We start from the raw sequence: 20224 nt of genomic DNA, 5'->3' as shown, positions 1-20224 counted from the left end.
TCGTTTTTTTATGACAATAATATTTATTTATTTACACTACAAAACAACAGAGGCGATTTACAATAAGATAGACACACGTTAACGAACGTATCAACGATGAACGTTCTCTTCGGTTCGAAGGGAGCGCGCATCGTTTCATAATCGAATGCGGCGAATGAACAGTCGGTGTCAACAAAATTTTATCAAAGATGCCATTCGTTTAACGTTTACCAGAATAATCTCAGACAGTGCTTATTTTCCTAGAATGGTGCTGATGGTAATCATCCATCGCAGTCTTCGCTCACCGACTGCACTTGTTCAGGTGGTAACCGATATATCGATTCAAGGGTAGAAAAGGGTCGACTCTTGGCACTGTTGCAATCTGGGAATAGCTAGTATGTACAAGTTCACGCGGAATTCTGCGCGATGCGTTCACAAGGCTGGGCGGGAAGTGCTTCGACGAGTGCGTTTTATACGTGTTTATTCCCGGGTCAATCTGGACCTGCGTACTGGGCAGAATTGGTCATTTGATTGCGATCCTTATATAAAAGAGATGTTAGAGAATTACGAAGAAATTTCATAATTAGGTAATTTGGAAATTACGAACTTGATAATGTACAAATTAAATATGTTAAATATTTAATGTCGAAATATGTTCAATACTTAACACTCGATATACCTTAACCTCCCAATTCTGCACAATCCACGTATAATTTACACAATTAAGTTTGTAAGGTCACAAGTAACAATGTACGTCGTACAAAGCGCACAAGTCGTATTCGACGAATAACAGTGGGAACGCTGTTAATAGACTATAACATAAAGAGAGAAGAGAAACGAAGAGAGTCGAAGAATCGTTGGAGGACGGGAAGTAAATAAGAGAAGAAGAGAAACGAGGAAGGACGAAAGGGAACGAGGACATCAAGTACATATCACGAGTGATTGCAAACACGAAGTCGCGAGGTTACGTTTTTTTAGTTACGAGGACGAATCTACCATCGACGAGACACTTCGGACCTCGGGGACAAGGGGGCAACGTGTTGGCTGATTACGTTGCCAACGTCGTACCCGTGTTCCTGCGACAATGGTTACGGCTCGACAATGGCTCCCACGTGGATCCAGATCACTTTCAGGACCATCGGATCTTCTCGTTTACTTCCACACACCTTGTGCCCCGCGCAACGAGTTCTATATGATGGAAGTGATCAGTCTTGCCTTGAAGTTGACGATACGCTCGCTCGTCGCCGCAAGACGCTGCAAAACGCAAAATTATAGTTTTTAATTCAAGTCACTTCAAGATTATGTGAAGACAATTTTAGTGTTTGCATCTTTGGAATATTAATTAAAATGTTAAATGAGTTCTTCTGACGTTATTTCTCTACTAAAAATTCGCACTATGTTTATACGTAATATGAAACACTATTACAGAATTAGTTAAATAATGCGTGTTTCAAATTATTGTACTAAATCGAATGGCGTTTAAGAGGTGCCTCTCGCAAAGGGTTAATAACAAACTTATTAAGAATATTGTATAAACTTGTGACATCCTACATGTAAAACCAACATGTGATTTACAGTGGAATATAGCAGAAAGGGTATCGGGTAACATAAAGGTGAAAGGATATAGAAACGAAAGCTTCTGCATTTATTTGAGCGCAGTCCACTTTCGAAACGACTTCCTGATTTTATTGGCCCGAGCAATTTCTTGCATCGCAAAAGAACTATTTCAATAGTTTAAATTCTGCACTTCGCTCTTTCTTGCATCTCATTGTTCGACTTCCTATAACGACAACGCGCTAGATTTCCCGCATAGAGAAATGTTGCAACGCTTTCGAAGCGAAGCCGCTTTCGACACTTTTTATCCACGCGGCCAAAGTTTCACCGTGACCAACGAAAGAAATCGATCCATTGTTCCGACCGATCGAACTTGCTAGTCCTAGAACATTTCCGTTCTTGTTCTCAATGTTGCCGGGAAATAAATCGGATTCCGCGCGATGCGCGAAGCGTGAACGCTTTCCAGATGTCCGCTTCGCGAGCACGCTTCGGTATTGCGCGTAAATGGCGCGATTAGGTCCGCCAATTACCGTGCGCCTCCGTCAAACTGCCGCTCAATTTTGTTTGTATTTTTGCTTACTCATTTTGCGTTGCATTTTGAACGTTTCACTTTTCTTTTTATTTTTATAACATTGAAGGTCGATGTCACGCATTGATTAACTTTGGTGCAGCCACTTGCTATATTGCCATCTCGGACTTTCACAATGTCGGTCATTGTACGGTGATACACGTAGATTGTTGCAATATCGCAAAAAATGTTGTGCTATTAAGATCTACACATTTTGCAAAAACCTGTTCCATTCATATATTGTTCACTAATTTTAATTAGTAAGCTTTAATTGGTAATTGCAGTGTAATCAGTAATTTAGCAGAAAAATAGAAATTACAAGGGCGATCATTGTTGACCCTCGTGGTAACAACGATCAAAGTGTTCACTGGGTCGTAATAAAGACGTTATTAGAGAAAAATAAAAACCTAGGCCTCCGTTCAACCACTGTATTCTTTTTCTTACACGAATTCTTAGCGCGCATTGTTTTTCCTCAGCTTTCTTCAACCGGCGTTCGAGCGAGTGGCAAATGAAAGTGGCAGAAAAATGTCTTTTACTTCTCCTCGTTCGTTGAACAAACGGTACCAAAGAAGTCATTTTTATGCAACGATCACGTTTCTCCAGAAACGGGTCAATGTTTTACGGAATTGTATCCTTAGTGATAGCAAATAACACAAGGTGCGATCAACGGCCTCTAACAAAACGGTTTCTCGCGTTTCTTTTGTAGATCGGTTTCGCTTTCGTTTAGAGTTCACAAGCGGAACGGATCTCGACGCGTGGGTGCGATAAATATATTTACTTGTTTAAATTTAGACTTTGTTTCGAAATGCATACAAAACTTGCTACTATTTCATTCTTCAGAAATATATGAATATTCTGTGTTAGAATACGATAGTGCAGTTGTTTAAGGCGTTGCGATTGTATGTATGATAATTCCATACGTTGTAGTACAATATGTAACGATTCCACATATGGTAATACGACGCGTGTAATTGCGCGTGTGACAATTTTGCGCGAGGTGATACAAGGTGCGATAATTCTGAGCGTGGTGGTTCGACATGTGGTAATGTAGCGCGTAACAGTTTCACACATGGTAATTCTACGAGTGGTAATTCGACGCGTGGTAACTCGGCGCGTGGTAATTCGACGCGTGTTAATTCGACACTTGGTAATTCGACGCGTGGTAACTCGGCGCGTGGAAATTCGACGCGTGGTAATTCGATGCGTGGTAGTTCGACGCGTGGTAATTCGACGCGTGGTAATTCGACGCGTGGTAATTCGACGCGTGGTAATTCGACGCGTGGTAGTTCGACGCGTGGTAATTCGACGCGTGGTAATTCGACGCGTGGTAATTCGGGACGTGGTAGTTCGACGCGTGGTAATTCGACGCGTGGTAATTCGGCGCGTGGTAATTCGACGCGTGCTAGTTCGACGCGTGGTAATTCGACGCGTGGAAATTCGGCGCGTGGTAATTCTACACGTGGTAATTTGGGGCGTGGTAATTCGACGCGTGGTAATTCGGGGCATGGTAGTTCGACGCGTGGTAATTCAACGCGTGGAAATTCGGCGCGTGATAATTCTACGCGTGGTAATTTGGGGCATGGTAATTCGACGCGTGGTAATTCGATGCGTGGTAAGTCTACGCGTGGTAATTCAATGCGTGGTAATTCGGGGCGTGGTAGTTCGACGCGTGGTAATTCGACGCGTGGTAATTCGACGCGTGGTAATTCGACGCGTGGTAATTCGACGCGTGGTAATTCGACGCGTGGTAATTCGACGCGTGGTAATTCGACGCGTGGTAGTTCGACGCGTAGTAATTCTACCCGTAGAAATTCGGTGCGTGGTAATTCGACGCTTAGTAATTCGACGCGTGGTAATTCCACACGTGGTAATTCCACGCGTGGTAATTCAACACATAGTAATTCACCAAGAATCAATTTCAAGCATCGCAACACAACCCATGGTAATCCAACCATTAGTCATTCACCGCGTGATAATACAACTTAACTCAACTCCAATTATGGTAATACAACGTACCAGTTTGAATCGTACCACACGCAGTACTTCCACACGACGATAAAATACACGTTAATGCAACGTGTGTCAATTTTACAACTACCAATGACAGTACCAACGCGTGGCAATGTAAGCTACTATTGTCGCGCGTGCTACTGTAAATGTGACACTAGCGATCTCCTACGGACAAACGTGTCAACAAACACGGATCATTATCGATTTTCATGTATCACGGGCTGGTGAACCGTGCCCCTGGCGGTATATGGTACCATGAGCCACGTAGCAGTAGCTTGCATAAGTCCGCAAGCAAATGGACGAGCTATTTCATAGAGAAAGTCGCTTACATTTTTACTGTCCGCCGATCCTGACAGAACTTGCGTAATCGCCCAGTTTTATATCTGGAACGGTCGCGAGACTTTTGGCAAAATCCACGCGCGTTCTCCTTTGGTCGGTTATAAATTGATGGTACGGTCACTGACGAAATTGGCGAATTTTTATGCTGCATGCATTTGAACTCGAAATAAATTTAATGTATTTGACATCGCTTGAGTTATACACTGTGTAGTGTATTCTTGCTCAGAAGTTGCAAATTGACCAAACAAGATGATACGTGAAAATTTGCGATATTATTGATATAATAATATGTGTGATTATTGACAAATTTGATTATCGATTATTGATAAAAATGATTAATTTTTACTGTGACAGTAAATAAAAAGCTATTTTGACCTATAGAAATAAAATACGGAAAATCTACTTTCAAGGAACCTGTTCGCCATCACTTTGTGACGAGAAACGGAAATACAGGTTCTTGTCCTTGTTTTGTCACAGTCACTGCTCAAATGAGCCATTACTTTATAATATAGAATTAGATCCATATTTTGTTGCAACAAATTTCGAATAAATATTAGTTGAATATTTATATTTGAACTATTAATGAAATTGCAATGGCTGCCAGATAGAAAGCTTAAATTAAAAAATCCAGTATTGAATACACAATTACACCGTACAGACGGTTTCACTACAGTGTTAAAGGCAAAACATTCATAATATTTCACTTTCTCTACGTGATTTAATGTTTCAATTCTGGATAACTTGAGCAGCAACGATTAAACTTATACAAAATAAATATGTACCTCTTCAAAGCATTAAACTCTTCAATTTTTTTTTTGAAATTAATTTAGACATCACCAACTTCATTCTGTTATAACACCACAGTGCAGTGTAAATAAAGTACTCAGTTTTACATGTTACCGTATATGTTACATTAACGTCAATAAATCTTAGATTTTCAAAGACGATAAGGTTTCACTTTCCAACAAATCGATTATGTAAAACGACGTAAGAAACGAGCTCCATTCTAAAACTTGTCCTCGAGAGGACGATTTGTGTCGTGAGCATGCGATTACGATGACGCGAATCATCTCAAACTTTAATGGCGCTTCGTTCGTGGCTCGTTAACCAGACCGGCCGGAAAATCTCGTGGAAAGTCTTGCTCCATAATTTTGCTACGTGTCGTAACGTTTCTCGCTTATTTTTTCTTCGTTGCGTCCCGATATCTTCTTTGCTTGGCTAAACATAATCGATTTCTAGCCACGAAGTTCGACTGTGCGGTTACCGCAATCCTCCGCTCCGCCAATCGAGTTTCAGACTTTTATTTGCACTATTCGCCAAATGTTCTCTTTAACGATCATTGTGTAAGGCTTTTACGTTTATTGAATTATTGAGGCTTTTTCACTGTGGCTGCGGCTTTCAATTGACGCAACTGACTCGACTTGCTACATTTGGGATAATTGTTCTAATTCAAAGTTTTAGGTTTTTTGAGTTTCTGAAGGATAAGTGTTTCAAGTTTTTGAATGCTCAAATTTTTAATTTTTTTATGTTTACATTTTTTAAGTGCTCAACTCTCAAATTTACATATTTCTAAATTTCAAACTTTTGTGTGCCTATACGCTCAAGTTTTCATAATCATAAATTTACAAATTTGCAGATTCGCATGTACCCAAACTCTCAAGTCTTCAATCTCCTCAATACCCAATCACCAACCATCCACAGATCACCAATTTCCTAAGTTCACAATTTTCCCAAACTCTCAAATTCCTAATTTCCTAAGTCTCCAAGTTCTCAGATCTCCAAATACCTAAATCCCCAAACCCTCAGATTCCCAACTACTTAAGTCCCCAAATTCCCAGATCCTCAAATCCTCAGATCTCCAAATACCTAAATCCCCAAACCCTCTGATTCCCAACTACCTAAGTCCCCAAATTCCCAGATCCTCAGATCTCCAAATACCTAACTCCCCAAATCCTCAGATCTCCAAATCTCTAAACTCTGAGATTCCTCAAATACAAAAATTCTGAGATCCCCAAATTTTGAAATCCTTAAACTCTGCAAACCCCAAATCCTGAGAACCCCAAACCCCACGAACTCCAAATCTTGAGAACTCCAGATTCCTCACTCCTTAAATCCCCAACTTCCCAATTCCAAATAGAAACCATCATCCAAATAAAAAATAAATTACTCACAAGAATGAGGTCCTGTATGAGATTCGATATTCCTCTGTTTGCAATAACGAAGAGCCTAGTGACCGGTCCAGGGACCGCTTCTGGTGGTTCCTCCGCTTTTCCTGTACCAGCCGAGGCACTTCCGCTACCGGCCACCAGCTGTAAACAATCGAACCGTCCATTAATATAATATCGAAAGGAAAGCGTTCGTTCTCGAAGGACAACACGAAGAAAGAAGTGTGAATTAGAGAATAAGTCGTTTAGATCGTTCCTTTCGTCATCGATCATCGTGCGAATATTCTTAAGTTTGATGTCTAATTAGGAAGATTGCTGTGTGTAGTTCAGCTCCACGTCCAGCTCCAGCGCTCCCGACACTACGGTGCTTTTACATCCTGAATCCTAATTGCGATCCATCGATCTTGCTGCTACGATCCTTACGTGCTCTCCTCCGGCTCGTGACATTGTTCGAACATTGTTCTGTCCACACCACTCTTTCTTGATCGAAAGTGATCTCGAACTCTGTTCGACACTAACGCTGGAACTAACGCTGGATAAATAGATCTAGGGTTGATCTATGATCTTTTAAGAGAGCAGATTAAAATTAACATGTCTTTTGATCTGAGAGCAAGTTTTCGTATGTGTTTCAGCGTTGAACAGAGTTTCGAGTGGCATGGACAGCCTACAGGTGCAACCATTACTAGAAAATATGTTCACCAGGACCCAGATGGACAATCAGATTACTGTGGTAATTACAAGGCAGCTGACGACCATACTTACCTATCCTCTGATGCCAGAAACGTGCATCCCCAGTTCATAAGTCATCGAACACTTGTACAAAAAGGAATGCAAGAGAATCAAGCTGTTGATTTAACTCTTCTGATCAGATCTGTTCATCTCGAATTAAATTTTATAGCCGATAATTTGACCAGAATTCTTCAGAATCAATCTTGTCAACGAAATGTCTACAATACGAATGCAATGAAAATCTAAAAAATGACTATCTTGCAAGTTTGCAACACTCGACGTTCATCAAGTGTGCCTGTTTGTCAAACGTCCTCAGGTGACGTTAGTCAAGTGTCCGGTGACTTATGGTCGAAGTTGTACGTCGCGTACCGTGCTATCAATTTGCTACTAAAAAGAAGAGCTTCGTGACCAGACGATCTAATTCGATTTCATTTGAAACGGTAATCGCTAAGAATGTGAGAGAGTGCATCGACTGGTGACACATCGGTTCTCGGTGCGTTGCAGCAGCAACGAACGAACTACAGCTAAACAGTCGTTACGGTGCAATGGACGAGTACGAGATTTCAGCAACGAAAAAATCGGCAATCGATCAATGGTTGCCATGTGATTCCGTGTCGAAAATCGGCCGGGATGTCCATCAAGCCAGTTTAGAGATGGTGGTTGCCGGTGTCGCGTCGGGACCGTTGGCCGGGTGGAACGATTGGAGAAAGGTGCTTTTTGGATTGCAGGTTTCAGGATTTGTACAGAGGATTCGATTTCTATTTTAATGTGATTTGTTAGTGGGAAGATGACGATCGGTATTAACTGATCTGCGGGAGCAAAAGACAGCAACGAGATAGTTGAGATAGCAACAATTCTTCCCTTTCTATTTTCATTCTCTAAGTTTTAGAATAGTTCACTAGATATTCTACAAACTTGTGAAGGTATTTCGTGAAGTTTAGTTTGATCACGACACCAAAGTTTTGATAACTGAAATATTTATTTTGAAAACGTAACAAAAAATTTCCAATATATTTTGCAAGAATATAACAAATTAAAGAAAATAGCTAGCGTCCATACTCTTCAACGTTGCATGTCTTTTGATCACTCAAATTGGACCTAAATGAGGTTAGTGACAATAATGAGTATAGTTGATACACGTGGCAAGAATTGCGTGCCGATGTTAAAAACGTTTTCACAGCGACCCGTTACGTCATTCGAAGCAAATATTTAAAACAAACATTCTGGCCGCGCAATCTATGCACGATCAAGGCGAAGGAGAACGAAGAGGTAATTCAAGCTGAAGAGTAGAGAGATGGAGATCTAAGAGGTGATATCTGGAGTGGTTAAGTAAACGGTAGACGCAGAGCAAACGAAGAGGAACGTGCAGAACGAACAACAGGCGATTGTTAACCACGTGCGAGGATTATGACATGCAAATCAAACATAGTAGAGGACTGGGTGCAATTCAGCTGTTAGATACACGAGTCATACTTTGCGGATATGCTTCTTTCCTTGTATCGGATATTTACAACTGCGTTTAGAATATGTTTAAGAATAGCATAGATAATAGAATGTCTTTAAAAAGGTATTTTTGAATTCTGGTTTTGTTGTGGAGATGGAGTAAGTTACGGTGGCAATATATTAGCTTTTAGCAATAAAACGTAGCTTTTTCAGTAGCGGAACCCGTGGCGATATAACGCGAGATTCTACGACGATACAACATATGATTCTATGTACACCGATTTCATATGTGATACATCACATAAGGGTACATATTCTACGAATAGTGATACAACAGAGATTCGAGGTTTGGCAATATAACACGTGGCGATTCTACCCGTGATCGTATGGTGACAACTACCCATTTCAAACATGTGTCGATTCCAATACGGCTGACGATTTTGCACATTTCGACAGGTGACTGTACAACGTGTGGCGATCTCTGATGTATTCAATAGAAAATTCGTTATATAAATATTAACACATTCCTGATTTACTACTCCGATATACATATTCATTAACTTACGCAATTATTAGATATAAAATTATATAACTTGTTAATCTAATTCCGTTTGTTGATATTGAGCTTCATGAAAAAATTAATAATGAATGCAAATATCGACATTTATCTTCTGAACTTGATTTTTTTCAATTATAAAATTAACTGGTCAACATAAAAACCTAGAAATGTGCATAACATACCGGGTGTCCCACCTTAAAATAACCTTACTGAATCTTAATCAGTACACATCAAAACCAGAATTAAGCTTGAAAAAAGCATTCCGCAAACGGTACGAGTGTGGGCGAGTAGAAAGCCAGAAAGAATCGTTGACACAGAGAGAAATAGAAAATCAGTGAAAGAAGCCAGGTCTAACGAGAACGTAAACATGAGGTTTCCAGCATGGCGAGATTCAGAGAGCGACTGAAAATCGCTTAGCCGGAAGCTGCGGTCTGGCTTCCGTTCACCGGGACAGATATAAGAGAGACGTGCAGAGTTTCATTTTTGTTTGTTCTTTTGTTCTCGGCAGTGTCCGTTCGGCTCTGCTCGGAAGGATTGGCGTACCGGTGGTAAGTTTCCGGTTCCTGACGCGGCCGGTGCGCTGGTCGAGGATCCCGCCGTGGTCGAGGAACCAGCTGGAGCGGCAGCAGGGGCGGCACCTTGGGGAACAGGGCCCAAGTCCCGAGAGGCGCTTAAACCGAGCCCTAGGCTCTGCGTACCTGCCACCACGCGGTACACCGTGCCCGCCGCTCTTGCCGCCCCGTCGGCCGCTTGCTAAACGAGAACAGACACGAGAAACTTTCGTTTACTGATCCGCTCTTCAGCTACGCGAGCCTGTCTTTATTTTAGTTCTTTTTTATCGAAGGTCTTTCCCCTCCGCTGCTACCTCCGACTAATTTCCTCGCCTCGAGCTCGAACTTCCTGTAAAGCGGCTGAAATTTTGCTATTTAACCAGTGGTTGCGTTCATCTGGGACCTCTGCTCTTTTCGCTGTTTCACGGTTCATTCGATGCTTTCGTGCCTGGGCGAAAAGTGGAGTTCGAGAGAATGGCAATTTATCATGAACTTAAATGGAAACTGAGCCGGAGACCAGTTTCGATTAGTCACTCGTGGTCTGCCAGGTTTTTCGTGTACTTGAATGGGTCACAAGAATCGAGTAACAAAGGCGTTTGGTAATCACAGATCGATTCTTGAGTTTTTTGTTATTGAGTAATAATTTACTTAATCAAGGTTTATCAAGGACATCAAGGTTTCTACGACTAAAACTTTCTAATTTTAAATCATAGTTAAATGCACTGAACGTTTCCTCGTACGTTTCTATAAGCGATTAATAGCGGAATTGAGTTCATTCATCAATTCAGATTAAGCACTTCGATAATCGATACTTCTGATACTTGTATCAGAAATATCCGCACGCGTTATATCCTGCTGAACTACTTTCTACTGCCACTCTATTATTACTATTTTCATTGCTGCCGTTCGCAATCGACCCAAGTATGTTCAGCTTTGATCGCAAACACGAAAGTCCAACTCGTTCATTTAGTTCCAAGTTCCTATCTCGTAATTGACACTCCTTTTTTCAGCAACGTAAAAAGTGAAGCTAAAGATCGTTTCTACTTGTGCGTAAATTCCAGACTTTTTTCACACACGTTCTACCTTTATTAACAAACAAGTCATGAATAGGTAAGGAACCTTGCAATCGAACTATTAAATTGTATTCGAACTCTTCATGCAGTCGCTCTTGTGACACTGTACTTTACTCTTGCTTGAACATTAAATACTGCCAAGTCAAGTTTTTTGTCCTCGCGTTACTGATGTTACTTTTTTTAAATTTATTTTTTATTAGCTTCATTGAAGATGTAATATTGAAAGCGTGAATACTAATCCAACGATTGCATATAGGAACGAAATTATTTAAAATGTATTTACTAAAAATCTACAAAGGAGTCTTCCAAGTCTTATATTCTTTCTTCTAAGTCTATGTTCATCTCATCTTACTATTAAAAAAAAAAGAGACTTCACTCGTGATTTTATTAAAATAGTTCCGGATTTAAAGATTGCATAACATCCACTTTTCACCCATTTTGCAAAAAGAATTCAGTAGAAGGATGGAGATCGTAAGAAACTCACCCTGATAATGTCGAACAGGAAGTTGCCCGATCCGGCGCCGCTACCCTTGTCCGCAGACGCGCCGAAGCCGAAGTTGAGGAACCTCTTGTTCCGGTTCTCGTCGTCTTCCGCTTCTACCTCGTCCAACGGCGTCAGAGGTGCCGCTGCATCACTGCTTCCTTGCTCGTCCGCGAATTGCACTTTCACCTCGTTGTTTTGCGACTCTGCCGCCACCTCGTTCACCCTGTCCTCCGCTTCCGGGTTCACGTCCTGTAAGTCACAAGTTTCACGGTCGACCTCTTCGAACCGGGGTCTCGAGAAGAACCGATCGATCGCCGACAGGAACGTGGACATTAGATTTGACAGTCAAATTTGATTAAATTTGACATTGAATTTGAGAAAGGCAAGAATTTATAGCTAGGCTATTAAATTTGAATACAGCCAAGGTCTTGATAGAGCGTTAACCCGAATCGAGTTTCTTGTAACGAATATCTTGTTTACATAATTCCTTGATAAATTGTGTAGAGGGCGATCGAACGTTCATTCGAGCGGAAAGTGCAAGAGGGAGATGAAGCGTGAGACGCGCGTTCTGGCGATGTCTCGTGATCGGAAAACGCGTCGATATTATTAATTATTAACAGAGGTCTTCGGCAAGCACGGACGTAATTAAAAGCTCTACAGGTGTATTACCAAATTAATCCGACGATTCTCAACTTTGATTGGACCTGAGCAACGTTTGAGCGTTGGGAATCGTTCAGGTGCATCGACACTTATTACGATCGTTAGAAATACATTTGCTGCTTATATAATACAGAGTTCAAACATATTCAACGTTCCTTTCGAATCAGACCGTCCACGCGGTGAAAACTGGACGATATATAAGACCAATTCGATGAAGAATGTTTGAAAAACAGAAACGCCGGAGAGAAGTATGAGAGGTCGTCGTTTCTGAAGAGCACGAAATGATCAGCGAAGAAGAAGTAAGCCAGAGAAGAGAACAATACACCCTCCAATGAAGGGACAACGTCTCGAACACAGAATGAAGACAGACGATACGTGAACAGATAGATAAAACGAGATTGAACGCACACAGAACAAAAAGGACAGTTAGCAGGCAAAGAAGATGGTAGACATAGAGTCCGCAGCAGTCCCGATTGCGCGGTGGTCGTCCTTGCCGGTACATCGAGGGATCAATCTTCCCGAGGTTCATTGACCTCCAAACGTGTTACCGAGCTGGTCAGCGAACGACGATCAAGCGATCGTGTTGCTGACGTCGGTCGTCCCCGCGTTCTGCACGTCATCGCTGATTTTGGTCGTCTCATCGACGGACGATTCGGTGGCGATCGTGGTAGAGTTACCGGTGGTGTCCTCGACCTCATCCGGCGGATACGTCGGCAACGATATCGACACTCTACCGTTCGAACTGGTCGACTTGGTGCCGTCGACGTCGAAATCGTCGTCGTCGAAGGGAGACGCGGCGGTCACCGTCGATCCCTCTTTCGACGAGCCCCCGGATCTCGCCCCAGAATTATTGCCGACGAAACTGCGCAGCACGGTCGGACCCAGGACTCGGATGATTTCAGCTGCTATCGCGTTCACCTTTTGTTCGATCATCTAGAAAACAACGGCTCTTAGCTGGCTGTCGCTTGGTCTCTGTCGTCTCGTCTTAGGAGTTTTGGATTTTCATCCCGGTTTCGGGGTTGTCGATGAGTCGGCTGTATGAAGGGTCGTCGAATTCCATTCGAGAGCAACTTTTGTTCTCTTGTCAGCTTTTGAACCGAGATTGTCGACACATTGATGGTGTGATTGTTTAGGGTGGCCCGCTTAATAGACTCGTTGGGAGCTTTTTTACGGGCGAGGGATTTTAGGAACTTGGGATATTGCGAACATGGAAACTCAAAAATTAAAGTCTAAAGTCTGAGTATACGAAGAGCAAGAGTTTGAATAATCAGATGCTTTTAGTCTAATGAGCGGGAGATAACGCGAGTCAAGAACATCGATTAATAAAATGAGTAAACGCGCGGTTATACAATCCGAGAGGGAAACGGGAAACTTTTGCGTGAATCGCGAATCGAACGTGCAACTTTCTTGACAGGAATGCCGATTCGCTGCGAGCAATTTCTCCTCCGCTTTGAATCGACACAAGATTACCAATCAAATTTCTCTGCCATCCGATGGAAGATTTCTCGGTCAGACGTTCACACGCTTATCGACAAACAACGGGAAGGACGTTCGAGGTCCTGTTAACGGGTAGAAGGTGTTAAAACAGGTCCTGGCTGTCTGCAGGATTTGCGTTCTTGTTCAGCAGCTGCTCACCTGAGATATTTCTGGGAACAGTTCTTTCAGGATACCGATTGTCCTCTTTCTCCTGAGGGCGATCTCGTTGTCTCCTTCGACCGTCACCAATCGATCTAGTGCCTGAAAAAAGTTGCCCTTTGTCCCTACAAAGTATTTCTTTCGCGGTTCTGTCCATCCTGTCGATTTTTCTTCCTGTTCGGTTCTTTTCGGAAGTTCAACTTCTTCAATCGTTGCTCTCGAGGATAAGGAAGCGACGGGTATAATTTGCACGAGAAATTGATCGAAAGTGTCGGTTATAGTAATATAAGGTTGTGCAATCCTAGAGACACGTGGTACGAGAGAGATGTTATCTCGGAAGGAACTGTCCAAGCACGTTTACCTTGTTCGTAAATGGCAATTTTCGAATTACGTAAAATCAGCGACCAACACGTGGTCTAACTGGACAGCGATAAAATTCAACAAGAGGATCGTAAAGCCGAACGACGATAATTCATCAGAAACTACCGCGTTAAACGCGATTGTGTGTTATTACAGGAACACAGTTCTCTGTTACGACCGCTTTGAACATTGTCTTGCGAAGGTTGCTCGAATTAAACGGCAGCAGCGGTTCGTTTTGAGAATGAACCTGTTGACGCAAACTATTCGATAAGGCTTAATCGTGCCGTCTTGGTCACCGGACTCAAAAGTTGCTCAACCTGGTTACCATGGTTCACTTTCCCTCGAACCACGTTCACATTCGAGCAGCTGTTACGCTATTCGTCCCCGCGTCTTATCCTTACAGCAATTACTTTTTCCTTCGTTACAATCTCCACCGGCAATTCGTCTCGCGTTTTTCTGTCGCGTTCGCGATGCACACATTTACAGTTATCAAAGCTTTCCTTCATAACTATACTCCATGTGCGACTTAAAGATAGTTAGACTTAGGTGTCTTAACCAAGCATTGATGTCTCTAAACGCGAAATATTAAACGTACAGGAAAACGTGCAGTTCTAGGAACACTCTCTTGCCACGCATTGATGTCTCCAAACAAGGACCGTCTTCGAAGAATTATTACATCAAAGCTTGATGGGAACAGCAAATTTAATTATGTGATGTGGTCAAACGTCACTTGAATATTTATTACCCAATTAATAGAGGAGTTTAATTTTAACAATCCCTGACGGAATGCATAATTAAAATCAAGCATTAATATACAAGTTGAACGCAGATTATCAATAACGAACTACAGCTGATTTCCGACAATTTTTTCACAAATGTCAACCGAAATAAAGTGTTGAATGAATGCGTATTTATAAACGTAGTTAAAAAATAAGAATAAAAGATTGAGTGGAGTCATAAGACCGTTTGGGAACCACTGGTTCGTGGTGTCTGAAGAATCGCAGATCAGAAGGAGGTTGAAACGTGCACGTGAACGCGTGTACGCTTACGCACGCGCTTTCCATCGGGCACCGATCGACCGAAGAAAGTGTCCGGTGTAACTCTGTAAGTTCGCGGCCAGTGAAAGTGTCGGGCCAAAGAAGAGAGCCGCTCGAACCTGGCTTTTCGACCGTGTATTTCATCGTGAAACGTCACTTGCCTAACTTTTTCTCTATGAAACCACTTCTCAGAAATTACGGAATCACTTTCGTTGACCTCGACGATGACCTTCCGAACGATTTAGGATTTGTCTCGAATTTACGGCAAAATCGATGTCAATGTCGTATGTTTATGAGTACTTTTACAAATCGTAAGGATGGTGTTACACTTATGCAATGATTAGAAATTTTCGATTCTGCAGATCTGTAAAAGGATGAAAGTAACACTTCCAGCGATCGAAAGTTAAATCAGAAGTATTCAGTGGCAAGTTTACGTAAAATTATCAGCGGAATAGTTAATGGTAGGAGTAAAATGTGAAAATCTAAAAGTGCTCAAACGAGGAATAACGAGAAAGTTTCTCGATAAGACAGTGTCTCGGTTCAAGGAAAGAGAAAAGAGCCAAAATGTTTTGAAACGAAGCCAGATTCGATCTATCCACGAAAGGTGAAGAAACCGCCGTATTTCACCGCGTTAAATCTTTCGCTAGTCTTTCAATGTCATCGGTGACAGCCAGCTAAAATATTTACGCATTTACGATCATTCCATCCATCAGAAGCGCTGCCACTTTTACGGCCGAATCCATTAGGCATTAAATTTGCAGATTTCATTGATTATACACGGTAAACACGTTTCCCCAAGATTTTTGTCTTTAAACGCTAACCAAGCAAGACGAATTGAATTATCGCAGAAACGCGAAGATTTCAAAGTCAAGAAGTTTTCCTAGGTGTTTGTACAACGCGAGGTAACACGCGCGAGTGAAAGACCCCTGATCGAAAATGAAACACCGACGATTGACTTAGCTGAACCATGAAACCGCGGCGAGAACTTTCGCGATTCTCTACGACTTAATTAAACCGGTCATCGTTTGTCACCGTTGAGCTTCCGTGAACGGAAACGGTCACTTTCTCCGGTTCCGGTGATCCTCGATGATAAGAATCGAGACCGTGCATCTTGGTGACCCAGTGACACAGAGAAATCGACCGTAACCGATTACATAACAAAAGCGAAACCCTTGAACAAGAGTTAAAAAATGATCGAACTGTAATCATTAACACTGAGTCATACGAGTTTCGACATAATCGAAATTATTTCTCCAAATTATGGTCGATGATGCGTCTAAATACCAAGAAGTTTGCGCAGAACTCCTTTCAATTCGAGTTATTTATACTTCCAAAGATATTCCTCAACTTATTCGTAAAAAAGAGTACAGAGTTCTCTCAAAGATGAATTATTCATCCAGTGGCCAAATATCAAGGTTTGTCAACAAATTGAGCATAAACCTCATAATTGTAGTTTGTGATTCGTATGATTAACTCATGGCGTTTGAAAAACAATGTGTACACTATCTTTTGAAGCTGCATTGACCTTCATCGACGGAATTACGATCGTAGTTGTGTATGCAATGTCACGAAACGCTCACACCAGCCTAAATTGAAATAAAGCTTTAGGGCAAAACCTGTTCCTTGATGAAGGTTTCTCGAAGGACTCACCTCGGACTGAAAACGTTCTCCTTCAGGAAGCGGTGTCGAGCTGATCAAAGTCACGCACAACGCACATGCCAAGACGATGATGAGTTTCATGTTTGTCGATTGGTCCTGCAAAAAGACAGAATATTCTCAAAATTGGTTATTTCGAATTATTCGAAGAAACTTTTAGTAGCTTCAGTTTCTCGTTTGCTAAATTGCATTTCTATCTTGTGTTTCTTGCGACACGTGTTTCTTGCGGGATGGCACGGAAGCGTTTCTAACGGATTCTGGGGAAAAAGAAGAAGGTGAAGGAGTCACGGTGATGCTCCAGGAGAGGGGAGCTCTCCTTTCTCGAGCTCGGATCGAAACTATCACTTTCGACCGAATGAAAGTCGAGAACGTTGCCATCTTCAACGCTTCCCGGGGAAAGATGCTCTAACAAAATATGTACCTTGTAGTTTCTTCGGGGTTTAATGTTCGTCGCGTAGCGTGAATAGTGCAATAGAAATTCAGGTGCAACTATTCGAGCGAGCTGCCAGAATTTAATGATGGCATCGAGGCAATATACATTCAACTCGCACGACTCGATGGTGCAATGTTTCGAGGACGAATGGCACTGTCAATTATTCGTCATTGTTAAAATATTTGTACAAAAATTCTTTCGGAGTTCAATTTTTATTTTATTCTCGAATTTTTTTTATTTTATTCAATTTTATTCATAATTTGTGAAATAGATTATGGTACATTCGTTCTACATTTACGTATTTGTTGCAATCTGAGACTACTTTCTTTTAAATTAAACATTTTTTTTCTGAGTTCAATGATTTGCTATTTGGAACTCTATGTAAGGTAATGAAGAAATGAAGACGAATATTCTGATGAAGTTTGAATTTCTTCTGTAAATTAATGTTCTGGTAAAGTTCGAAATTCTGTTTATTTTGAGTATATAATTTTTGCAAGCTCAAAGTGTATCCATCTCCATAAAAAAGAAACAGGTGACACATTATGCAAGATAGGAAATTGAGATCATACAAAAGTAACGACCGCTACCAAGTGTTTCTTCAAATCAGAAATCAGTCAAATCACGGAGGAAGATCAGAGGAAACGAAGAACCACACGTGTTCGAAGTCACATTTTCCTCGTCGATTTTCTCTTCGAGCTGGTCGCACACGGCGAGAACCACTACACGAAGATTTTCACTGCGGCAATTCTTGAGATCACCCTAGGAGGTTCGAAGGGAACACTCTGCACCGGGGAAACAATCGAGTAAAGACAAAAAGCATGAACTAAAAGCTTCCGATCCAAAACAACGATATCTCAAAAAGAAAATGAAAAAAGTGCATCAAATAAAAATATGAAGTCTATTGATCTACTCGACGATTTCCCTCACTGAGCCCTCGAGTTAACCACGTGGTTCCTTCGTTTCCTGACCGTTTCCCGATTCACTTATCGTTAGGGGAAACGCACGAGTCGCGGAACTCACCGCACACCGAATCGTAATCCGTCACACGATAAATTTGAACTGGCCGCTTGTTAAGAGGACTCAAAAGGAGCTCTCGCCGGCTCCTGCTCTCTTCGACTTTTCTGTGACTGTCTGTGTAACGGAGCTTAGTGAGCGGCTTTTATTAGAAGGAGGGGCCTGGCGCCACCTCCACGCTACACTTAAGCCTCCGTCCTCTCTGTTTCTCTTTCCTCTGCTCCCGACTTCAGTGATCCTGAAGAAGGGATCGTCGACGACCAGTTCTGGTTCACCGGAGATTCTCGTGTTCTTTGGCCCTGAAGATGACACAGAAGATACCCCATCGATCTTTAACCATCTTCAGGAATTTCTGGAAACAGGTAGAACTACGAGAATTTATTCTTGCAATGACTTTTCTTGTAACTGGATTTCTTTATTCAAAGTCAATTTATTTGAGGGGTAGGATAGATAATAAGGTAATTTGACATCAGATAATGCAAACAGTTTAGATAGATACATCAGATGATGGTAACTTAGTATTAAGAGTAACTTAAAAAAAATGAAGTTAGTAACGTTAGATGGAGCATATCGAAATGATATTATCTATCTATACACATCGTCTTCTCAATATTTCAAGCACCACCATATTTCAAGAAATATTTGGCTAATAGGTAACACAGGAAATTAGGAAGATTTTTAAGGATTTCATCCAAGAAGTGAAATTTGTGACGAAACCGAATGACTGACGTTTTACACAGGATACAGAGGAAGATAGAAACCTTTTCTAAAAATCGAAAACTCTTACGCACGATTACGAGCGATATTTTTATTAACAGGAAGTGTCGGTTCTTACATCAAGAGAAACGCGATACGTGTTCTTTTTTAAACAGATGCACACTGAATCTAGTGTCACATTTAATTTCTCCGCCGAGTTATAGAACTGGTTCCCTTTTGCCCCTACTTTCTAGGAAAAAGGTATCAAGAAGCTATATAAACTCGCGAAAGAGATCATTCTACTTTTGTACGCCAACTGAATAAAAATAAATGTAGCTCTCTTTGTAACAGAATTATAAAATTTTAACAGAGATGACTATTTTTTAAGAATTGTATCTTGAAAAAATACATGCATCTTGACAACGTATCTTGACAATATATCTTGACAATGTATCTTGACAAACTATGCAAATACATCTTACAGCTGTTAAAAGGAGTAACCAGTAGATACATCTTGTAGCTGTTAAAAGTAACCAGTAGATTCAGCAGTAGATTTACCTCGCACTCAAACGTAAAAATCGTCAACATTCCCTTAGTAATTACAGCGGTGTGACTCATACCAGAAACAATAGCTCCTTAACGGTTAATTAGAGTGTCCCAAACAAAACTTTCCAGCAATTATTCGTGAACTAGCACGAGTCGAATGCGCGCCGGTTAAATCAGACTTATCTCGATAACCCGGCGTTGGTGCTTTCTCCGAGGTACGTTTCCAGTTTCGTTCTCTGTTTCACCGACCTTGTTGTGTGTCGCATCCAGTGAAAATTCCATCAAGATCTCGAGCAGATCTGCATTGCGGTGTCCGTGGAACCGCGAAACTTTCATTCCAGATTATTACCCAATTGTTCGCTTCAGAGCCAATGTTAAATTCGAGAAAAACGTGAAATATTGACGTGGTTTGTCGTTTGGTACCTTTTCAGTAATTTATGAAACGACTTTTAAGAGTATCATTGTCAAATATTTTTATAATAGATTTGGAGATGGTTACAGCAAGGTTGCTGCACCTTTTGTTGGAGATTATTTTGATGTTATAATTTGTTGAATTTTTGACATGTATAATTTGTAACCCATTGTGCGCTGCATTTGTCGTACATTGTGGTTGTCGCGCGTTGAGCTTGCACTACGTTCAAATTGCACCGAGTTGAACTTGTGGTGCGTCGAACTTGCGGTGGGTCGAATTCCTAACGCGTTGAATTTCCAGCGCGTTGAATTTGTGATGCGT

At 41.5% G+C, this 20224-nt stretch overlaps 1 protein-coding gene across 5 annotated transcripts; it reads right to left on the bottom strand.

Annotated features, from left to right (window-relative positions):
- Nucleotides 1-3: 3 nt before the first annotated feature.
- Nucleotides 4-18412, bottom strand: LOC100876612 (uncharacterized). 5 transcript variants are annotated; one of them, XM_003702197.3, is made up of 7 exons: nt 18256-18412; nt 16797-16901; nt 13750-13851; nt 11455-11703; nt 9890-10099; nt 6622-6759; nt 4-1233 (listed from the first exon to the last, which is right to left on the bottom strand). In XM_003702197.3, exons 2-7 carry the CDS (start codon nt 16884-16886, stop codon nt 1168-1170), a joined length of 855 nt encoding a protein of 284 aa, XP_003702245.2. In that variant the 5' UTR covers nt 16887-16901; nt 18256-18412; the 3' UTR covers nt 4-1167. The 5 variants fall into 5 exon arrangements, with proteins under 5 accessions (XP_003702245.2, XP_076394402.1, XP_012138365.2 ...); XM_076538287.1 differs by lacking the exon at nt 13750-13851 and having other exon boundaries at nt 18256-18410; XM_012282975.2 differs by lacking the exon at nt 9890-10099 and having other exon boundaries at nt 18256-18409.
- Between the last annotated feature and the right edge of the window lie 1812 nt (nt 18413-20224).

This window comes from Megachile rotundata, chromosome 12 (genome assembly GCF_050947335.1).
Source record: "Megachile rotundata isolate GNS110a chromosome 12, iyMegRotu1, whole genome shotgun sequence".
Taxonomy (NCBI): Eukaryota; Metazoa; Arthropoda; class Insecta; order Hymenoptera; family Megachilidae; genus Megachile; species Megachile rotundata.
This window is presented reverse-complemented; position numbering and strand designations above follow the sequence as displayed.

Bases quoted from the DNA above. Each gene is read 5' to 3' on its own strand.
- LOC100876612 (XM_003702197.3), bottom strand. From the start codon at position 16,886: ATGAAACTCATCATCGTCTTGGCATGTGCGTTGTGCGTGACTTTGATC. The intron at 13,852-16,796 runs GTGAGTCCTTCG...AACTTTTTTCAG, and splicing joins GAGAACGTTTTCAGTCCGAG to GCACTAGATCGATTGGTGAC. The intron at 10,100-11,454 runs GTGAGTTTCTTA...GTTCTCGTTTAG, and splicing joins TCCTGTTCGACATTATCAGG to CAAGCGGCCGACGGGGCGGC.